This window comes from Lipophrys pholis (assembly GCF_963383615.2).
Source record: "Lipophrys pholis genome assembly, chromosome: 1".
In the NCBI taxonomy this organism is placed as follows: domain Eukaryota; kingdom Metazoa; phylum Chordata; class Actinopteri; order Blenniiformes; family Blenniidae; genus Lipophrys; species Lipophrys pholis.
This window is the reverse complement of record NC_137635.1, coordinates 19814845-19838910: the sequence shown is the minus strand read 5'-3', so window position 1 is coordinate 19838910 and position 24066 is coordinate 19814845. Positions and strand designations below refer to the sequence as shown.

Sequence of the window (24066 nt, the reverse complement as noted above, 5' to 3'; positions counted from 1 at the left end):
ATTTATATATATATGCCGGTGATGTAAAATGCAAACAAATGTCTATATTAAACTGAAATTAGAAGAAATGGTTTGTTGTCATTTGATTTGTGTTAGCTGATAAAAAGAGAATTTAAATTGTTGTAAAAATGCTAGTGTAGTTGAATGAATTAATGTAACTCAACAAATATAAATCATCGATATTATATAGTGTTCAGTTGCATTAATCTGGTCTCTCAATGAAAAATGTTATTTATATTTTTAAATGTGTAGCCAATGTGAATTTCACAAATGTAGCATGATAAATGGTGAATATAATCAGAAATAATTGAATTTATTGAAGTTATTGTAACTTTAATTATCTAATTTGTCCAACACATGCGTAATTTAACTGATTAAGACAATGTAACGTAGCTATTTCAAGTTATAATCATGTAATTTCAGGATTATATTTTGGCTTAACTAATACAAACTGCACAACTGTAACTCAACCAATGCAAATTATATATGAGAGTAATTTAGGCCACATTGTGTGCAGAGGTTTATTGGTGATATCCTTCTGTGTGAATCTGAGTGTGTGTGACTGTCTGTCTCTCTGCGTTTGCTCAGTGACGGACTGATTCCCGGTCAGGGTGGACCAAGTGTTTGTCCCAGGGTATGCTGGGATCTGTTCCGGGCCCCAATGACCCGAGGTTGGATAAAAAGGAGGATGCATAGTGTAGCGTATTTAATGTCTGTCTTACTAATGAATTGCAAGATATAAAAAAATGTTTTTTTTTAAATCTGATATAAATTGTACATTTGAACTTTCCCCTTCATAATTCTTGCAGGAAGATTAAAGCTTCCACTTCTTGCTCAATCAGAGTAATTTAGCGAATGCTCCTGGATGTGGTTTGATATGAAATAGTGTACAGTTCGAATGGATTGGCAATCAGAGGCACAATTTTAAGGGGTGCACTCTGCAATGGAGGAGATGCCATGCTTCGGATGACAAAAATCTGTGAGCATCAAGAACGAGAACGGAGCGCACGTTGTCTCTGATTTCTTTTCTTTTTCTTTCCTTTTTTTTTTTTAATCTGTCATTGTGTTTCAGAATCCCACCATTATTTATTCATCCCGTCCGAGCTGACTGAGCATGCTGGCGTTTCATCTGCGACACCCTGCTTTTCGCCCGTGCAGCGACATGCTCTGACACCCGGGCGCTGCACCGCGCAGACATGACTGTCAATGACAGCCTTGCTGAACAGTTGGAGGTCAGCGGCCGTGGCTGTGGGGCATCACGACAGTATCCGCTGAAGGAAGAGAGAGTGTTACTCATTCACTTCCCCCAGTCAGATTATTCCTCCAATGGAGAATGGGAGTGTCATGACTCAGCTCTTGGCCCTTTCCACCATCTCAGTTGTGATGATGTAACAGATGGCATATTCACCCTCATTAGTCACAATAACAAAAAAATAAAAAATAAAATAAAAAAAACCACATTATACCTAAATGCATTGCAGCGGCTGAAGCTCTGATTGCACAATTGGTCCACTTTTGATCCAACTGCAGCTTTTCTTGAGCCACCGAAGTCTTCTTGCAAACAGAAATGGGATATTCTGGCTCTGCAGCTCATACCACAGGATGGCATTTGCTCCAAAATCATCTTCTTCTGGCTCTGTAAGTCAGACAACGAGGTCCACTCCATGTGCCTCTGCAGCTAATGATTCACCGATCCGATTCACTATTTGCTCGGTCTGCGAGATGCACAGACATTTTAGTAAGAGAGGCATCCACCCATGGCACAACATCCCCATTCAATCACTGCTCAGTTCGAACCATGTGACCATAATTATCCTGTCACCGTTTTCTCTCCGAGCTCGGGACATGACGGCATGGTCGTGACATTTCAGAGACATTTATACTGTTTGGGGGGGGGGGGGGGGTGTTCACTGCGGGGTGACACAGGAACACTGAGTGAAGTTAACATAAATAGCTGCCACCTTCATTCTCTTTTTTTTTTTTTATCATCACAGAAACAAGGAGGGAAGTCAGCTGGTGGTCTGGAGACACCGAGCCCACGCACACTAGGTGCATAAGATAGATTTGAGGGATGAAGGTGGCGACTGACCTGGCAGCGATGGGACGATTATATTAATACAAAACTCTAAAAAAATAAAATAAATCCTCTCAGTTTTCAGCTGAAATCATCCTACTTTCTCTTCTCTCTGCTCTCCCTCCTCTTCCCTCCTCTGCTCCACCGTCTCTCATGAAGCCGGCAAGGCGTAGTGTGTGGTTGGTGTGAGATAACAAAGGCTGAGGAGTTCAACATTATATAACTTCTGTGGAGGCTGAGGAGGTGGAGGAAGAGGAGGAGAGGCAGCAGGGTTAGCACGTAGGAAAAGGAGGGCAGGAGAGGGCCAGTAGCCTACGTTGCAGTGCTCATTTGTCTTCCACATAGCACACAAAACATGCACACACACACACACACTCACACACACACACACACACACACACACACACACACACACACACACACACACACACACACACACACACACACGCTGGCCTCCGTTTTCCAGCTCTCCATCGCCGATTCAGTCAGCTGCACTTGCAGATACGGCCTCGTAATATTTGAACTTTTCAGTGTTTTCAGCTCTGTGTTCCCACGCTCACAACCACGCACCAAGATTCTCAAGTGAAATCACCATTTTGCTTTCACACTCTCTCTCTCTCTCTCTCTCTCTCTCTCTCTCTCTCTCTTTCTCTCTCTCTCTCTCTCTCTCTCCCCGGCAATGTCTCTATGTGCTGTATGTGCTGTCCCACCTCTGAGCTGTAGTGCTGAGCAGGCAGCTGCGCACACACTGGGCCTCTAACTGTAACTCTCATGCTCTAAGGCTCCCTCCAGCCCCACCCGCCTGTCCTCTGATGGCCTCCCACTCATGCCACATTAAACATTTAGTGAGGCACTCTGGATCTGTGTGACACCATCTTTTAGCACCGCCAAGCTAACAGCCCTCACACTGTGGTTAAAAAACAAACAAAACAAAAAAAAACCATAGGTGCATGCTTGTCAGTGGGAACCTGATTCAGCGGTCACAGTCTTTCCACTGCCCATCCTGTTCTCATTTATGCAGCTCTCAACTGCATCGGCAAAATCAGTGACTCAGAAAGACCTCCCGTGTTCAGAGTAAGATCTGCATTAATCAATATTGATCCCCTGAGTGTGTTTGTCTGTATGTACTTATGCTTGCGCGTGTGTGTGTGTGTGTGTGTGTGTGTGTGTGTGTGTGTGTCCCGGCCAGCCTTTGCTGCAGTAAGGTGTGACCCAGCGCTGGGTGTATCCCAACCAGTGCAGTGAAACTCTACTAGGATCCTCGTTGCAGTACGAGATGAGACAGGAACTGGACGTCAAAGCTGCTTTTTCACTCACGTTCAATCATCGTGATGCATATAGCTTCCAAAACTATGGCTCTATGCATCGGTGAAAATTCTACTGGGGGGGGGGGGCATGGGGTCAGTACCTGCCTCCTTTGGGAAAACAGGACGTTTGTTGTGAGCTAAACAATATTCTTTGAAATGACGTTAAAAATATGCATTGAGCGCACTAGTGTTAGGTAATAATGCTTTGAAAGATATTTTCCTCTCTTCAACTGGCTTACAGTGGTTTAGTCCGCGGGCTTGCACCATAAACAAACCCCCCCCCTTGGTCTAGTGTCACAAGCATGTTCACTAAAGTCAACTTAAACCCATAAAAGTGTGTTTATAAATGTTAATGGACTACATTTTGTTTGGTTGGACGCTTAACTAATCTGTGGAGGAAGAAGATCCAGTCACGTTATTAACCCTTTTTAGAGCTAAATGTGTGTGAACTGAAAAACATTTCTATACTTCAACTTTAAAATCACTTTATCATATCTGAAATGATAATAAATCAACTCTGAACCAAAATGGTGTTAAAGTCACCATAAGACACTATTCCTAGTGGGAAAAAAAAAACCTAAATGGGTCTTATAGATTGCAGGTACATTATTGAGCACTTCTGGCCAATCCGATTTATCACTCATCACACTAAATATGATTAAACTTTTTGAGTTTGTAACTTATAATGTCAGGAGCAGTAGTTTCTTGTGAACAGTGTTCATGTAGAAATGTACATATTATTGAATAAACTGGGAATGCGGGATGCCAAAGCATGTTCATGCTATTATAGTAAATAACACCTATGTCTATAATTACTACAATTCTTTTTATTATTCTGGCATTTTCTTCAATTTACCATTATTGGTTTGGGAGTAGACGTCACAAGATGTGCAAAAACGGTCACTTGCCTAATAAAGGACTACGTTTTTTTTTTTTGTTATATAAGATCTCGTGTGGCATTCACCGTTAGACCAGCAGCCTCACACAATCCACTTCAGTGTGGATGTTTTTAATATTTCGGCAGCAGTTTGTTAACTCTGCCCACAAACTCAGTGGTCAGTGGTTTCTGTTGAGAACTGGAGAAAAAAATCACCTCACAAGTTTGAGGTGGGCACGAGGAGTTTCCATGTTCTCTCCGTGTGTACATGTGTTCTCTCTGGGTACTGGAGTTTAAAATCAAACACGCGTTTGGAGTTAATCAGAGCTTCTATATTTGTCTTGTGTAAATTTGCCAGAAAAAATTGTCGTGTCAGCCTTTTTTTCTAATGGTGACATTATTTATAAAGAAATTATTTCTGGATTGATTGTAATGAGGGTTGGATTGTGTGGTATTGCGGGTTATGGGTTTAAATCTGGTTTTGCATATTCTCCCCATGTGTCAGTCTACATCAGTACTCCAGTTTACTCCAACAGTCCAAAGACATGCGGTTCTCTGTGTTTACCCTGTGGTGGACTGGCGACCCGGCCAGGGTGTAAATTGTTATAGATGATTTTATGGCTTCATAAAATCAGCTTTAAGTTCTGCATGTTGTAATTTACGGGCTTATAAAGGCACAGTTTTCTATACCGATACTAAACCTCTTCGGCGAATCAATGATGTATAATCTTGAGTACGTTCCCTGGATGAGGCCACTGTTTGAAACCCATCCTGCTAAGCGGTACGAGGTGTACCTGGAAACAACCCACTAGAGAACACGCAAACTCCATGCACAAAGGCCCTGGCCTGGATTCGAACCAAGACGCTCTTGATGCGAGGTGACAGCGTTAATCATCGCATCGCCCTGCCAACCTAGCCAACAGTCAGTACAATTTAGAATTATAGTATGAGTAGGGCAGCACCGAGACATGGCTCTTGTATGTCCACTACCTACATCACATGAAGTAACACACCTCCCCTACATGGGATATGTCGACCTATAGAGCTTGAGATGTGTAGTGCTGCCACGTTCTCCAAACGCTAACCCTTCAACCGATCGAGTTGTGCACATTCACATGTCTAGCAATTGAAGGAAAAACAGTCATTAATGTGTTCTTTTATTGATGAGGAAACAAGAGTGGAATTAATCACACAGTTTCACAGATAATTACCTTAAGCAGAATACATGGAATAAAACGAGATCCCGGGCTCAAGCACCAGTCTGTCCGGGAGGACCAGGCTTCAAATGGTCAAGAGCCCAGAGTAAATGAAAACGTTGGTTTATAAGCATTTCTTTCACCCCTCCCTGCACATATGGTGTGGAGATCACATGTTGTCTTTATCGAAACTGGCTACATCTCGTGTTCTGTCCCGAGAAGGTTTAGACATCACAATCGTACTTTCTTCACACAAGCAGGATGTCACCTTGACATATGCTACAAACTGGTGTGTATGTAGTTGCATCCTCCCATATATGGTCATGTTATTAACAGTTCTGAGCAGAGGTGAGACAAGCTCATTATACTGGTAAGCAGGCTAGTGCGTTGATAACTCATCACATCTATTTCTTCCTTTACAATTCTGGCAAATCTTTCTTTTCATCTGTGACATCTTTTGCTTCATAATGTATTTTCAAGTTGGGCCTTTTTGTCCCTAAAAGGGACCATTAACTGATCGCAGGTAGTAACGACTGCCTCCTGGTGTCCTGGTCTGCTCTGGGAGATTTGTTGCATTGCAGGGATTTAGTGCAGGTGGCCCAGTACTTCTTGGACTATTGTCTTTATATTACTTTGACCCCATTTTCACATGCACTGGAAAAGTGATCCCCAACCTCTTTCTCCCTGACGGCCCCAGGCTGGAAATCACATCCCAAAAAGACCTAGAAACAGCTCAGTGGTGGTGTTTGACCTCCCACTTCACAGTCTGTGTTCAGATTGCGCTTGTGTGGGTTTCTCACCAGGTGCTGGAGGCTTCCTCAGTCGAAAGAGACCAATAACAGGTATATTAGTGAATTGGTTGTAGGCGTCCACAAGTTTACTCCACTCTCAGTCCAGTGTTAATTCAAGCTTACATGATTTTAACTGGGATGAAGTTGATATGGATGGATGCTGTCTGTGGTGTTAGTGGTTGGCACTCTTGAACATCCCTGGAAATATTAAAGTTTCCTTTAAAAGTAAAAAAAAAAAATGCATGTGAGGTTAATGAAATTGCCTGTGGATATGCATGTGAGTATGTGTGACTGACTGACACAGAAGATTGATGGATGCGTGCGTTATTTCCACATTTGTGAATTTATTTAGTTTGAATGCACCTCTCCAGCAGCGAAATAATTAAAAAGAAAATGCTGCTGTGGTTTGAAATCCTCTGACAAGGAGGGTGTGTTGAGTGGAGGGGAGGCAGTGTACCTCCGCACCTCCTCCCCACATTTCCAGTGACTTCATTGAACTGAAGGAAGGCCCAGGTCTCATGCTGCACGAGCTAATTCTCGCGAGGATTCCTTCTCTCTCTCTCTCTCTCTCTCTCTCTCTCTCTCTCTCTCTCTCTCTCTCTCTCTCTCTCTCTCTCTCTCTCCTCTCTCTCTCTCTCTCTCTCTCTCTCTCTCTCTCTCTCTCTCTCTCTCTCTCTCTCTCTCTCTCTCTCTCTCTCTCTCTCTCTCTCTCTCTCACACCACACACACACACACACACACCCCATCATCACTCTCCTCCTCCTCCTCCTCTCCCCAGCCCCTCCCTTTCCGTCGCTGCTCGCCTCTCTCCTCTTCAGTCTTGCCTGCCTGTCAGAAAGGTACTCCAGTGTCGGAGGCTAGGCTACCCTCCTCCTCTCGGACCCCCCGTACGAGAGCCAGCCGCCGTCGTACCCCAGGGCTCGGGCTCCCCTCCTCTCTCACACGGCTCCGACCATGGCAACTACCGCGACTTCCACCCGTTTCACCGACGAGTACCAGCTGTACGAGGAGCTCGGGAAGTAAGCAGCCAAGCCGCAGCGTTACCACTGTGCATCGTGTTTGTCTTGTCGGGTTTTTTTTTCCTGTCTCCCCCAACCCCCTCACCCCCCGCCCCCGCAGCCTCGCCTCACATTATTTCTGGTTAGCCAGCTCGCGGGACTGACAGTCCGCCACAACCGCGCGCACACTGGCCATGTTTGGGCGCTTTAACGATTTGTCATTGTCGCGCTGCAGTCGCGCTACATAACCGCTGCTATCGGCTAACTAGCCGCCTCCCGCAGTAACGGGCTGCGCTCGCGCACTAGCCCACGAGCTACCACGCTGACATCGATAAACTAGCCGAGCCGCGGTCCCTCCACCCGCCGCCGGTGAGAGGCGAAACGCGGCACGAGTCGGTGCAGTCGTAGCCCTCGGCTCTTCCGCTTGTGCTGGCCGGTATTTTCTGGTCCGCCGCAGCCGCCGGCGGGGCCCTGGGAGACGCCGGAGACCTGTGACATTTCGCCGGCCCGCGGCTCTGACAGCTCCGTGCGGGCTCGGCGGACCTGATGAGGCTGCGGTCGCTCGCTAACTAGGCCGGCTCACTCTCTCCCCCTCCCCACCCCGAGCTCCGAGCAGCTGCGGATGATTTGTGTAACCGTGTTGAGTAACGCTACCTACCCCTGGATCACTTAACGAGGAAGTTATTCGGCTGCTTTAATGTTTGCGCTGTAATGCCTCCGCACACCAGCTGTCCCCAGCGCTGTGTTATCAATACGGGCATTGTGGGGACGGGGGGGGGTAATCTCCGATCACCCGCATTAAAACGGCGGGTTTGCGGTTTACTGTGTAGGAGGGAGTGACGTGTTTTCTCGGTATTTTGATGACGGTGAGAAAACCGGACCACCACCTCCTCTGTTACAGCAGCAGCATCTGTTGTTCTTGGCCGGTGGAGCTCCGTCGCCCTCCTATGCACGTCCATCCACTTTAACTTTATTCATCTGCACCTTTCATGCAGCTCAGAGACGTGCAGGCTGCTCCAAAACCATCAATCCACTGATGGTCAGGGAAATAAGAAATGTAAAAAACAAACAATAATATATATCCAAACAGAATTGTTATAAGACTTCATCCTGCACAGCTTAGGTTGAATCTAAATTTACCAAAAGAAAGAACATCATATGGAAATTGTGTACCTTACTTGCCCCGAAAGGAAATGATGCCATATAGAAGATGAATGGATAGGTGAATATCAGTCTGTGCAAATGTACGCAATAAAACAGAGCACTTAAAGTTTTTATACACGCCTGGTAAGATGTCAGTGTGTGTCAAAATCAGTTGATGCAATTGCACCATCCATTGCCCATAAAGTACATGATATAGGGAATAAGTGCCCATTCAGCTGCTTCTTTTACAGGAGTCGCCACTGCAACTCATTGCAACTTGCAGCATAAACCCGACAAGTGTTTACGCTGGATACAAGTGATGCTTCAGCCAGGATTCAAGCCCACTCATGGTTAAGACTTGTTCTGATATAAAATACATGGAATATAAAAAAACTAGCCCAGTCGAGTGCAAGTAGCAATGATTTGCTAAGACAAAGCACATAAAAACAAGCAGCAAAATTATACAGAAAAATTAAAGCAAAATAAATGGCTGTAATATGACTCAGGAGTGATTTTCTGATAGTTCCTTGTATATTTATAATTTGTATGACAAATTTAAAATTTTGTAAGATTCAGTTTATTTGTTATGGAGTTTTCAGGTGTTTTCTGAATTCCGTCATGTAGTTGTTAATTAAAATGTTAAAGAGAGCATTTTCTACTTTTAACAAAAATCTGTTAAAACTGTTGATTAGCCAGTAACCAAACTCATTTTGAACGCCTCTTTGCTGCAATTTTGCCTCTTAGTTTAAAATTCCATGGAGTCACCACCTGACGGGATCCAGTTGTTTGGCAGCCAGCGATCATCCATGGATGGAGCACACTGAACATGCTGTTGATGCTAAGTGACACAGAAAGATGAAGACTCTCAGCAGGGTTTTTGTTTCTTTTAAACTCGGGCAAGATGGAAAATGAGTGTCATTCATAATTTGGCATAGCATAATCGAGATTCTGAAAGTTGCATACATAAAGGCTACGATGGTGTCATGTTATTGCATCAGAAATTGGGAGATTGCCATGATACAATAAAGCCTAATCATTCTATATTTGTTCATAGTACATCTTTCACATAGGAAATGCAACGTTAAGTCCTTCACAAGGATAAAAATACACTAGAATTAACAAACATGACAGGTCGGAGTTATCAATCAGCTTATTACCTGTAAATCAGGTGTTATTTTGGAGGATACATTGAGGCCATTATTTAATAGTAATGCTTACGATTGAGTCATGTTTAATATCTAAGGGCAAAGCTGGATTCATCCAGGCTTTTACTCTGCTGCTCAGACCCTGTTAATCATGTCAAAAACCTGCTTTCCCAATTGCTTCTAGTCTGGCTGTTGTACTCAAATGAACAGCAGGGGAACACTAGCCCTATAAAGATACACTGGCCTTAATTTCCAGCTGCCATTTCCACTCTGCTCCCTAATAATTGATGGTAATCGATGGCACTGATTGCACAGCCAGTGCACACTACACACTTGTGTACACACCTACACAGCCTGCAGAGTGGCTCCGGCCTCCACTGCCCCAAATTCTTCTTCTCTCGACCGGCCACTTGCTTCTGCATGTGCTTGCTAATGCATCTTGCCCCGTCATAGGTTATTAACGTCAAGGCACTGACTTGTAATGTGTCACCTGTCACCCCTCATTTATCTGTAAATAATTGAGACTAAGAGCAGAGCGGTGCGAGCCGAGCGCAGCGGCAAAGTAGCGACCCTCCAGATATAGTAGTGAAAAGAAGTCTTCCGCCTTCAGGAAAAATGTTAAGGACAGAAACTGAGGGTTCTACAGGCTGCAAGGCGTTAGAAAAATCATGCATAATTGCGCATTTCGCAATGCTCAAAATTGTACAATCATGAGAGCTGTGACGAGTGTTCACGTAGGTCAATATGAAACCTCCTCAGTGTTGCAGTTGTTTTGGAGTGTATTGTCCCCTTTCCTTTATGTATGAATAGATTTATAACTGTGAATGTACTAAATGTTAGCCATTGTGTGAGATGCAGCCTTGTCTTTGCACTGGCTGCTGCAAATTGAATTCCTCTGGGAGGGGGTGTTGCATTGTGTTGTGTGTACATCAGAGATTAGCAGAAGAAAACTTCTAATCCGAGCCCTCAAGCTAATATCTATACTCATGCTCAAGAGTAGCTTGTTGTGTTGCTGCTGGTTTCCTTGTTTGACTCACCTTTTCAGTTTGTATTGTGTGTGTGTGTGTGTGTGTGTGTGTGTGTGTGTGTGTGTGTGTGTGTGTGTGTGTGTGTGTGTGTGTGTGTGTGTGTGTGTGTGTGTGTGTGTGTGTGTGTGTGTGTGTGTGTGTGTGTGTGTGTGTGTGTGTGTGTGTGTGTGTGTGTGTGTGTGTGTGTGTGTGTGTGTGTGTGTGTGTGTGTGTGTTTTCAAATGTCACACTTGGTTTTTGTGTGACAGAAAGCATATGGAATGGAACTGATATTTGCTTGTTTGTGTTCTTTCTTTTTAGGGGAGCTTTTTCAGTGGTGCGTAGGTGTGTTAAGAAGTCATCAGGACAGGAATATGCTGCAAAAATCATCAACACTAAGAAGCTGTCTGCAAGAGGTATGGTAACACAGACGGACACTGATACATGCATCCCTTGCCTTTGCTGAGTATCGACGAGCATATACGTATTCATAATTTACCATTTCAGACAGGCTCTGCATTAAAAGCAGCGCTTCATATGTGAATAAGCGCAAATGGCGGGTTTGTGACTAATCCTGTAAGCTAAATACTTGACAAATCAAGGTACTTTATCTTATTGATGGACAAATCCTGCAAGTTCAATATTGCTATAAAGCAGTTCAACTCATTGATTTTCAGCTTGGCCTGCTGCAGCCTACCGAAGATATTGAAGTTATAACTATCCTAGTACTGTGTAACAAAACTATCCCCTGGTTCGTGTCTGTTTGCTGTATATATCACTCGGCCTTCTGGGAAATTTAGTGCATGCATTGCTGTAAGCAGAGGAAATCTTTAATTTAGTCGTTGCTTCTGTTGGGAGGTTCTTATCAGCCACCTCTCGGTGGTTTAATGACAGTCTTTATAAACACTTTATTGAATGACTCAATCAGCTCGTTGTGGTGTGATTATAGATAACCACGGAGCAACTAATTGATCCAAATTTCTAAGCAGCTCTCTATGGATTTCAAGATTTTGCTGTTGCGAGGTGAATTGTTCATATTCACGTTGCACTGCAGTCCACGCCTGTATTTTATTTGTTGCCTTCAGCAGTGCGTCTGCCTGCACAGATCCACACCCACGTGAACATATCTGGTGTGGCGTGCCACATCGTAACGATGACGTGAGCCCATGTCACTGGGTCAGAGCCTCCCCCAGCTTGTGTCGGAGATACTTAATTGCTTTCTCCTTTTCTGTATTGGGCTGATTAGTCCTGCAGACTCTCATTCCTGGCGTTCACACAAACACACGTACACCTGACTTCCTTTGTTCTCCCTTTTTTTCCTGCACTCTCCTGTTACCTCCAAGTCTCTCTTTCTCTGCGAGCCTCTCTCCCTCATTGCCTTTCTCTCGTCTTTCTACGAAGGGGGATTGGTTTGTATTGAGGCTAATCCACTTATGCTAAATGTATCTCATCAACCACTAAGACCCCACGGATTCCATAGGCGCCTCCCCGTGTGTGTGTGTGTGTGTGTGTGTGTGTGTGTGTGTGTGTGTGTGTGTGTGTGTGTGTGTGTGTGTGTGTGTGTGTGTGTGTGTGTGTGTGTGTGTGTGTGTGTGTGTGTGTGTGTGTGTGTGTGTGTGTGTGTGTGTGTGTGTGTGTGTGTGTGTGTGTGTGTGTGTGTGTGTGTGTGTGTGTGTGTGTGTGTGTGTGTGTGTGTGTGTGTGTGTGTGTGTGTGTGTGTGTGTGTGTGTGTGTGTGTGTGTGTGTGTGTGTGTGTGTGTGTGTGTGTGTGTGTGTGTGTGTGTGTGTGTGTGTGTGTGTGTGTGTGTGTAAGAGACTGAGGAAGTATGGCTAATAGAGCATGCTTGCTTTGTAAGTGTGGTGTAATGCCTTTATTGTTCCATCCCGACCACCAAGTGTCCACATAGGGCAGCTTCCAGTATTAATGTCCCACCGAGAAAAAAGTAAGGGCTCAGCAGAAACTCCGAGCTCTTTGCAAATGCAGGGAGCTCGACGTAGACCGGTGCAAAGTCAGGAGAAGACATGGAGGAGATGGAGATTTCTAATAGCGTAGTCATGCGAGGCTCTCACTGACACATTCTCGCCAGGGAAGCAAGGTGCAGTGAGACAGAAGGAGACTAGATAAGAGTATTGAAGCAGGGGAACAAGAGCATTTTTGTGCTCGGGAGAAATGCAGTGGGCTGCTTCTCTGAGGCAACACATAACCTACACGCAAACAAACGCACACACAAAAACGTCCACGCCGGGCGGCCGCTGCGTGAGCGGGCAGCTTGCCCGGTAGGATTTGGGTGTTTTTTTTTAGCCCGATGGGGAGAGTGTGACCTCACGCGTGGCCTGGTGGGTAAGTCTCTCAAAGCTCTGGTAAACACTGCAGTAATCTGAGGAGTGGGGGGGAAGGGGAGAAAATGGGCGGGTAAGAAAGAAAGGAAGGAAGGAAAGAAAGAGACCAACAAAGGAAGGAAGCGAGGGAAGATATGAGGCTGGGGATGGATGTAGATAATTGGTGAAGTGGCTTTGTGTACATGCTGCTGGGGGTGGATAAAAGTGCGCAGTAGCCTGCACGATACACACTTGGAGCCAAAAGACCACACACCTGATGCTCCCCTCAGAGAAATAGACTATTCATGGTGGCTTTAGTTAATACAATGAGGCTTGTTTGACTGGCAAAACAAGTCTATAATAGATTTAAAAAGTTCATGAAAGAATGTGTCTGGTACAAATTGCTTGTGATGTGCGTGCACACAAATCCTATTAGTTTTACACGGCAATGTGGAGAGTTGCTGCGTTGGTGTAATATGAGTTTATCTATGCAGACTGAATGCTCTGCTTTATTTTGTTGTTGATTGAAGTGACTCTGGAAAGTGGTTGGCTGCTGCATTGTCTGCTGCAACACTTTCTGCAAGTGTGCGAGAGTAAGAGGGAGTGTGTGACTGAGTGAGTCAGAGTGAGACAGACTATCCACTTTAATGTAGTACCTTAATACTTTTCCCCTCAGTGTTGTTTTAAGTGTCCCACAGTCTCTGCCCAGGAGCTGTGTAATTGTCCCAGTGAGAGTTATTTTGGCTGTGGGACTTAAATTGTTAGTAATGCTCAGTAAATTGTCAAATTTGTGTTTTAATGCACTTTGTTTAATTATCTTCTGTAGCTTATGTCCATTATTATAATTATTATTATTGTTATGAACTGAGCTGGATGGTGGAGTATTGGCTCGCACTTGTGAGTTTTCTCTGTGCACTTTGAACTTCTCCCACAGTTAAAAATGTGTTTCTGTCCTACCTACGTTGAGATTCCAGCATTGGTGGATAAATTCGCCTCCATCACAGCCAACTTATTCATCAATTTGAACTTGATGGTTACCTCCCTGATTTGTGAGTACGGACCTGGCAAAGATGGTGGCTGTGTCAGTACTTTACCCTTCTGGTCGAGGAAATGTGTCAAAGACAAATCGGGAGAATGTGCAGGATGACATTGAAGAACTGGGGCAGCTGTGGCTCAGTTGGAAGAGGTTTTCAATCCCAAGGTTGTTGGTTCAATCACCCATCTCACACAATCAATGTATCAAAAGTTTCCGTGGCCAAGTCCCTAAACCTACGTTGCTCCCAATGATGTGCATTCACCTTGCTCGGCAGCAATCGCCGCCGGTGAACGTGACCAATTGTGCATTAAAATGCACTGTGTAAAATAAAGTCGATTCACCATTTACCACTATCAGAAATATCCTAGAATTCCTAACTGGAAACAAGGTTGAAAAAGAATTGGAGACTTTTTAAAGAAAGAAGTCAGCCAGCACATGTGATTTAAGTGAGGAGAGTAAATAATATTCCTAAAGTGCAAAAACATTTAGAATAAAGTTAAAAACTGAGGTAAAATAAAGCAGCAATTGTAGCTTCAATGTGATTCTGCCTGTTATGGCAAATGAAGGCTTACATAAAGTGTCCCTTGTAAACCGCGGGCATCATTTAATAGACATTAAATTAACTGTTTTGTTTACATTCACATTAGCTGCAGTTACATGATCTGATTGAACGCTATTTTAATTAAAATCGTGTCATATAAACACTTCTGTCTGATTCAATTGGCACTTGAAATGGACATTGGAATTTTGGTCAATGTAACCGTGTTTGTGTCAATGTAGGATACAATGCTACTCCTAAGCATATAATCTTCGCTTATGTCAACTAAATCAGATTGACAAAAAAGTTACTTTGTAAACTCAGCTATTGTATTTGAATGATTTCCTTTGTTGGTGCATCGGGAGGTATTATTTTGAGGCAGAATGTGATCGGTCTTGATAAGCCGGCGTCATCCAAGCCTGGACCACCCAACTTGTTCGGGAGACGTGTTGGCGAATCCAAGCAAACTGACAAAAAAGTGACCAATTGTTCTTCATTTGTTCCCTGTATCTTGGGGTGGTACAGTGATGAGCCAAAGGCGGTGGTCCGAGTCTCTGTACTTGACTTTGTGCTCAAGGGGCCTTGGCAAGACACTGCACCCGACTACAAAGCGATCTGACCACCTTGCTGGTGTTGTGTGTGAATGGAAGAAACTGAAGTGCTTCACAGAATCCAAAAGTATTGAAAATGTGTACTATATATTAGAGCTGTCCCGATCACAATTTTTGACCTTCTGACCAAATTTTAACGTAGTTCCAATCTGGATACTTTCCTGATTCAGAGCCCTGAGATTTGTTTTTGGTTTACACAAAACTATAAAATGTCTAATGCTAAATAGAAAATCCTCCATTTTCCCCTTTAAAATCTTTTAGCCCGTCTGTTGACAATGCTGCTCTTTAAACACAGAGCTCTATAAGGTGCAACTGTGGAGCAGCGTTATCTCCTTTCTTCCATAACCGCTCGTCCAGTACTGACACACCTTTCCTCTGCATTTAGAATAGGCGACCTGCTCTTATCATGGCTGCTGTTTAGATACCTTTGGGTCATTTCACTTTTACAGGAACCCTCCTGAGCATTAAAAACCAGACAGTGAATGCTGCATATAAAGGTCACAGTGGTCATCTTAGTTATTGCTTTGTGTTTGTGTCACTCTGCAGAACTGATGTTCCTGATGCAAAAAGGCTGATTATAACAATACAATTTTAACAGTCCTGAGGGACGATTATCCAACTGGGCAATAATAAATCACATATTTTCGTCAGCGCCCTTCCATGTTGGTATTGTTTACTTGAGTCAGTCTTGTATTGTGTCGATGTTGATAAAATGACTTCATTACTGTCTGTGACGTTCATTCATTTCCTTTTCCAAGGACGTTGCGCTACGTTACGTGTAAATAAGTCAAAACATATTTTTGTCACCTCACCTATACTATAAATGGGTTTTTGTAAGATTTCCTTTTTATTAACGTTAGAGGTGCAGTGTTTATTATAAGCTTTGTTCCTGTAGTCAATGATTTCATTTTTTTCCCAAATCCTTGGCTTTTGCTCAAGTGCTTGTCTGCTACTCATTTTTAGACTTCAGTGTAGAACTCTTGTCTCTCTCTCCTTTGTCTGTGAGAGGAATTGCCAAACCTTTTGGGATAAAGTTTGCATCACTGCTTCTGTTGGTTATGTCGTTGGTATTTACTGTAAATCACTGGATACATTGTTTTTCTAAAATGACTATTAACTGTCTGAAATGTTTCCACTGACTCAAACATTTGAAAAGATTAAGACTAAAAAATCTGCAGGGTTTAATCACCCTGCATCATTTTTCTTTAGATATTTCAGGAATATCGAGCCAAACATGCCTGTTCTCTGAATTAAAGATTTACCCACTGAGAATAGGCCTGATTAGGGCTGCCTGATATTTGCTAAACATGAGATCAGAAATAATGTTGCTGTGTATTGTGAGAACTCTATGAATTGCAATAAATACAAACACTTTGCTTTGAGATTGGTTCTTCCAAAAACAGTGCTCTTTCTCTTGCCTCTAATTTACATCAAAACATTTTTAGTGCCATTGACGTCTGCGCTGTTACCACCAAGTATAAACTGATTAGAGCTTTCAGTCAGTACATGGAAAGATAATTTATTATTTTGCCATGTGTATACTGCATAGCTTATATTGCAATAATGATGCATTTTCCAGTATATTGTGCAGCCCTGGATTTAATAATTTAATCAAACTCATTTGGCTTGAATGTTCATTCATTCATATGAAGCAATTCAGTTACAATTATCTCCATGATGACTCCATTTTAATTGTGAATTATTTTGCTTTGGAGAAAAAGTATAATTTTCATTCAAATGAAAACAATGTCATGTTTTTGTCTTTAGTCGTGGATTATGAACTGTGTCATCATGGTTGTGTGACCGCAGATATTGTAAGATAACTTTTTGACACTCTCAAAAAGTTACACTAATGTCTCACCTAAAAAAAAAATGTTGTAACTTAATTGTAACACCAAACAATAGTTTTTAGATTCCAAAAAAGGTGAAATGTTGCATTAAATCCACCTTCTGTCTACTTCCACGCCAAGCTATGACAACTCATCGCTATACAGTTTTTATGTTGGTTTGCTTGTTTATTTTCTGAAGGCACCAGCAATGTTAATGGTGATGTTTGTTTGTATTCAAGTATGTTGATTCAGCTAAAAGCGGTATCACGCAGTCCAACTGACGATGACACCCAAGTTTATGAAATTCAATGTAGCAGTTATTAAACTGATACGACAGTTAAAATGAGTCTGTAGGTGCTTTTATTCCATCAAAAGGCTGTTTGTACATGTGTAAATTCATTAGCCATGGTGGTTTAAAAGAATAACATGATAACAAATGGTGGCACTGGGTTTAACCACAACGTACAGTATAGAAAGACATGATTCTTGTTGAAGGAATCCTGAAAAGGCTGACCCTCATTTCCAGAATACAGCTACAGTATCAGTATTGACATGCTTTATTTGATTCTGTCAGTGCTTCCCAGTCCTAACAGTTTAGTTGTAAATGCTGCTGAAACAGATTGAACTGGAATCCTCAAGCTTTCAGTCAGATTGTCAGCTTTGTGTGGCAGAAAGAGGAGTGAGTGAGTGAGTGAGTGCGAGTCTGTGTGTCGGGTCCTCTCCATCCTTCTCAGCTGATGTAAGATGGCTGTGGGCCCGCCCCATGGCAAAGCAGATGGCCAATTAGAGAGCAGCAGGAAGTGCCAGTAATTACCCTCCAGCCTTCTCTTTCCTGTCTTCCTCCACCACACACTCTCGCACCAACAAATAAGGAGATTGAATGAATTAGTGAGTGCTGCAGTGACACTGCACCAGGGCAGACAGTAATACGTACACTAACGCATGCACACACACACACACACACACACACACACACACACACACACACACACACACACACACACACACACACACACACACACACACACACACACACACACACACACACACACAGAGGAGCTGTGATCCTCTTCTAGCAAATGGACGTTCCATGTAATCCTCCCTCCTGCACTGTCTGTCTCTCCATCCTGCGTCACTGCTGTAATTAGACGGAGGTTCAGGTCTCTCCCTTATTCACGTGCTTTCTCGCCGATGAGTGGAAATCTACACCTGCAGGGAGGTTAGCCAAAAGTAGACTGAGACAGACTAGAGCTGCGTGCTGGTTGTAAAACTCATCGAAGTCAGCAACAAGTTAAAAGAAAGTTGGGTGAAGAAAAGGTATACGTGACAGCCACGAGACAATATGCGAGCGCACAGAGAGGGATCCTGCGTTTTATAATAATGTGCTCCTGAATCGCATTTGTAGCAGAACAGCGGGGTAAGGTAATAGTTGATTGCTCAGCAGCAGCATGTGAATTTTATCTAGAGTTGTTGCTGCACTGGGAAAATGAATGCAAATCTTAGTGAGGCTGCCGGTGAGTATTGTTATCGCCATGGAGCTGTGGGGTTGAGACGGCTTCAACACCTTGATAATGTACGCGCACGCCCACACAGCGACACACTAAGTCCTACTAGATCGTAATTACACTTACCCCTTGTGACATCTGACCTTAAAGGCATGACTGGTACTACAATGGTGGATACTCTTTTACATGGTGATTATGTTGTAGAGTTTCAGGCAATATTCCAGTATTGAAGAAACAAAGCTCACATTTCAATCCAGTTCACTTGGTGTCTGTTTCTTTGATTGCTTATCAGAAGATGTAAACAAACACATTTGATATTGGCTCTCTATTATCCATAAAAAGTTACATGCATTTGTGATATCACTGTGTGCAATCATCTTAGAGCTCATCATTGCTGTTAAGACATATTAACTGCACATAGTGGCTGATCTGCTGCAATGTAAATGCTGATCCGCGCTGTATTGATAATGCAATTTAACCACACTGCAGGTTGTTTCCAAGCAGGCAGAGATCCTCTCCTCACAGGGGAACAGACAGCTTATTTAGTGCTTGTTTGGTGTCCAGACTTCACACACTTCAAATACCAGCATTCGCTCTCCCACAAACGAACTGCACCAAAGGAGCAATTGCACCAGAGTTTGTTTTAATCAGACATCAATCCAACGCCTTCCAAGTACGTGTGTGCGAACACACCCGAGATTTGTCATGTCTCTTGCACACTCATGTTCACATGCTTTGCTACCGGATTCAGTGAAATCCTCATATCCTGATACGGGTTTGGACACGAGGTGGTGTGTCTGTGTGTGTGTGTGTGTGTGTGTGTGAGTGTGAGTATGTTTTTGTAAGCTTCCCCGCCCAGACAGAAGCACAAATACTGCAGCGTTCAGTAACCGGACTTCACAGTCATCCCTCTGCAAACACAGAAATACATTGTGCGTGTGCGCGTGCTTCTGCACCTGCACCTGTTGGTACGCAGGTCTATTTATTGGTGGTTTTATGACCACATATGAAACCACATGACATTATTGGCATTCAGCTTGTAGCTGTAACGGACATGAATGCAGCTACTCCGCCTCATTGCTGATAAGTTAGTGTATCCACACACATTTATACATTCACTCTGATTTGTCTTTATTCAGGAAATCATAATTTCCAACGTTTTTCTTAATTCATGATTTTTCAATTGTCGGTGTCAGAAAAATGGGTAATCTCTAATGGATATTACTTTGTAACAGTTGCTGAAAATGGGAGCTTTAAGTTGTTTGCTGTGATTGCAGTTGTAAAATTCAATTTCAGCAGAAATAGGAAGAAATGTTTTACTGGATGGCAACAGGAAAGGTGGATCTTGTAGGACATTCAGTGAATTAATCGGATCACTGTAGATTCAGGTCCCTCACTCCGATCAGCCATAACATTATGAGCACTGATGGGTGATGTAAATAACTCACATTTTCTCTTTATTACAGCACTGGTTATAAAGTAGCATGTGTTTGGCACCAACTGGACAAATTCTGCCCAAAGTGGTGCTTGAACATCGTCAAAGTCATTAAAATTCTCACGCTTGCCCATTTTTCTGTTACTAATTGTGTTGGCCGAACAAGTTGATCAGAGCATCTCCACAATAGCAGCTCAGGTCAGTTGCTCCCTGTCTGTGGTAGAGAAACAGGGGAACTGGTGAGAATGTCATGGGTAGCTTTGGCTTATTGATGCACGTGGGGAGTCGAGGCTGGTCCGTTCCAACAGATGATCTCTCAGAGCAATTGAATCAGGTCAACTGAACTTGGTCATATTTCCAGTTGACCTGATTCAATTGCTTTGGGACGGCTCCTACCTGGACAAATGGGCTACTGTAGCTCAAGCTAAAGTCTACAAATACACAGTGCATCACGGATTGTCGCCCAGGGGGCGGCAAAAGAGTAAACTTTATAGAAGGTGGTTATGTTATGGCTGATCAGTGTTCACCTTGAAATGCCAGTAATGAGTTTACCATGCAGATTTCAGGTTGTTTTATTCCTGCTAAAATGAGTAATTTTAATATGATCTTGTTCTCCTTACTCAAAAAAATAAAAGATTTCATGTTTATCCCATTTAACCATGTTGAGAAACAAAAGTGCAAGACAAGTAATATTTTTTAGCTTAAAAGAAAATAGCAATAGCAATTTTTTTGTTGCAAATTTCTTTACAAGACACCACCTCTGCTGTGTGTGGTCTTTTCAACGTGCTGGAGAGAACTCTCGTGAACCAAATTGGAGACATCATGACATTGATCTTCCAAAGTTGTAGTTAAAGGCTCCCACAGACTGATTTTTAATATGTGTCATACCTGCTACACTATGTACACTTGAATCAGAGGTGACAACTGCTGTAATGTTTTTTTCAGGACACAAATTTAACTGTTTTGTCGTTTATCTATGTCACTGGTACATTCAAGAAATAAATGGGCGAAAAAAAACAAGAATTGAGCAACTGTTTCTTCAGCCTCTTTCTAAATAGCATAAGATTAATAGTAACAATAACAGTGTAGATGCGGCTCAACATTTTACTCACGATTTTATCATCCCATCACTTTCCATTGTTTTTCGGTCGGTTGATCAGTCAGTCACACATCCATGACAACAGACACCTGTGAACCTCTCTGTATGTTGTGAGATCGCACATAAAAAGATATAGCCTTGATGACTCATCTTTTGTTTGATTTGGTCCAAATCAGTGTGAACCAGGCCTGGCATGTCACACCATTCTCACAAATATTTATTTATTTTTCTCAAATGACTTATTGATCAATCATTCGTTTGCCAATATGCCTTGGAGATGTATGTATTTCTGCCAGTCCGATATAGCACTAGACTGCTGGACAAGCATCTTTCCACTTCCTGTCCATATATATATTTTTTAATATATTGAAATTCCATTGTTTTTTGTTTCCTCAGACCATCAGAAGCTTGAGAGAGAGGCTCGTATCTGCCGTCTCCTGAAGCACCCCAACATTGGTGAGTTTCTCCGCAATGGATTTGTTCTTCCTGAAGCTCGTTGTTCTGTGCATGTGCTTGGTCGGGCAGGACGGTTCATTCTTAACCCTGGAAATGAGTTGTTACGATTGAAATTTATATATTAGAAAATGGGTTTCTCAAATATCCCGTGTACTTATCGCCATCAGATTCTCTTTAGATAAATCAGTAGGTCTGTAAACCTTCATGAGGATGTGACTATGCAAATGAGCTCTCTTCTAAAGGACATTCTTCTTGATGGATGGTCGATGTCTAACTTCATCCATAAGATACTTACGACCATCGTCAGCCATTTCCAAATGCCAGCCAAAAGACGAGTTAGTAGATAGATGTCCCACTGTAGTCTCCACCAGTGTGTTTTGAACTCTAGCTTGTTCAATTGGTTGTCTTTGTGAGAAAAAAAAAGCTAAGTACGTTGTGTAGAGAATGTAGGAGTTTAAACTGAAATGAGGGATGGCAGGTAGCGTGAGAACACACTGGAGGTTCTTGGAGCTTCCTCTAGATCTCCACGTAGATGAAAAAGGATTTTTTTTTCCCCTCCCAGAATTGAAAATTGTCCACTGGTTTCTTAACTTTAGGTATTTATGGTTCTTCACCTTGATTCTTCTTCATGTATGCAGTTTTATCCAACTTGAGGTGATGGTTCTCTAAAGCCCGTCCCAGCAGGTTATGAGTAAAGACTGTGTACTCACAGCAGGGTGCAGAAGTCACACACATGTTGAAAAAACATGCAAAATCCCACACAGAAATACCCTCAAACTGTGCCAATGCTTAACTACATGCTATACATACTATAGCCTCTAATTCTTCTAATCTTTTTTACTCTGGTGATGAAAAGATTAAATACAACTGTAAAGGTGTGAAAGAGAAAAAACAAATTCAATGACACCTTGGTGCTTCTAACTCTCGTTTTTCCCTCATGTCCTAGTTTTCCTTCGACCCCCCCGGGCGCTCATTCACCCCTCGCCTACTTTCCTGTTCTCTCTCTCTTATAGATTTTCTTTTCCCTTCTCTCCCTCCCTCTCTTGTCCTTCTTGCCTTTTTTGACATATTTTGGCATCGTCTACGTCCAAACTTTAGACAAAAGAGGGCACAAAAAGATGAGACAGATGGAGAAACGAAAGCAGGAGGAGTAAAGAGACAGATGGAGGGAGAGCGAGAAGATGGGAGGAGGAGGAAAGAGCAGTCGCTCTCTTTTCTTGCTGCAGGGGCATCCTACTTCATCTTATTATACAACTGATATTCGCTTTACATAACGATAGCTGTTTCTCTGCCGACGCTAAACCTAAGCCGTATCTCAGCCTCATCGTCTAACGCCTGGATCCTGCTGTGTCATTCTGCTGCGCTTTAGTTAAGTTGACAGTCTGGCTGAGGTGGTCACCACTTAACCGCTGGTCGAGCTCATTACGCTCGTCATCGCTTCAGCAAGCTCTCACTTGCCTTCATCCATCTCTTTTTGTTGTTGTTGTTTTAATTAAGAAAAAAGAAAAGAAGTTCCAAGCCAGGTTTTGTTTCTTCTGTGGCTACATTTGCAGTTTGCGTTTTAGGTCTCATTAATTAAAAATGACGGCATCTTCTCGTAACAGAAGCCAGAAAACTGAAAGAACACCGTAGCATCTTGAAACTGTATCTACTAGAAACCAGATAGTTAGGGAAAATCTTGGCAAACCATCGAATCCACTTTAATATACGCTGTAAACCTCACCTCTACCCTCAGTCTACACCGGAAGTGTCGAACACATTTTAGTCCAGGGACCACATACAGCCCAATTTCATCTCAAGTGGGCGGAACCGGTAACAAATTCTGCCACAATAACTGTTAAATTAGGGCAGAATATGTGTGTACTAGTTCCGAAAATGACTCCAATCTCAACATAATGCAAATTTTACTGAAACCTTCTGGTGCAGAATGCAGTGAAATGTCAATCAAACCTCTATAGCTGTTGAACTCTGCATGTTTTTACCAACTCACCATGACGTCATGGCTTTAAGGCGGGTTTAATAGCAATGAACTAGCTAGATTTCACTGATATTTCGGCTCAGGCTCAAGAAATTTGACAAAAATCAGTGACATCCCAGATCTAGGCTACGGTTACTTCATATGCCCGCAGTGTCTACCATCAATTAAGTAGTAATCTTTTTTTTTTAAAAATCATTATAAATGGTGGAACGGGTAGTTTCCCAGATCTTCTCTTGATTTCTTCAAAGTGTCTTTCTTTGACACGTAAAAATGAAATATTAACACCCAGTGAGCAGGCAGAGCCCCCTCTTCTTGATGGGTTGTGCCCTGACAGGTTAAATATGCGTAGCTGTTCATGTAGATGCCCTCCTCTTTGTAGCTCATGAATCATTAAAGAGCTGATTGTTTGTTGGGTTTGCTTATGTATGAAAAAATGAGTAGTTGGGAGTCTCGTGCACTCAAGAAGCTAGTGAATTGCGAAACACTCCAGAAATGTAGATTTAGGTTTTTTTGTTGTTTTTTTTGTTTACCTGCCGAATTTGCGTTTTGTTTTTAAAAGGAGCTCACAGGCTGAAAAGTATAAGACGATACAAAACGTGCCACTTGGGTTTTTGATATATTTTGCCTGGGCCTGTCTCAATGTTTACAAACTGCATCATTCTTAGGATCGTTTTCTCTCTTTTTGTGTAAAACGAGCTCGATGAAAAATAAAGGATATGCAT

General features: G+C 42.7%; 1 protein-coding gene across 6 annotated transcripts in view; it reads left to right on the top strand.

Moving 5' to 3' along the window:
- Positions 1-7059: 7059 nt before the first annotated feature.
- LOC308116426 (calcium/calmodulin-dependent protein kinase type II subunit gamma-like) overlaps positions 7060-24066 on the top strand; it is a 44523-nt gene continuing 27516 nt past the window's right edge. For all 6 annotated transcript variants that reach the window (XM_080474609.1, XM_080474605.1, XM_080474608.1 and 3 more), the window contains exons 1-3: positions 7060-7264; positions 10860-10954; positions 21307-21366. In XM_080474609.1, the coding sequence (XP_080330735.1) occupies positions 7200-7264; positions 10860-10954; positions 21307-21366 (220 nt within the window). In that variant the 5' untranslated portion in view covers positions 7060-7199. The remainder of the gene's footprint in view (positions 7265-10859; positions 10955-21306; positions 21367-24066) is intronic.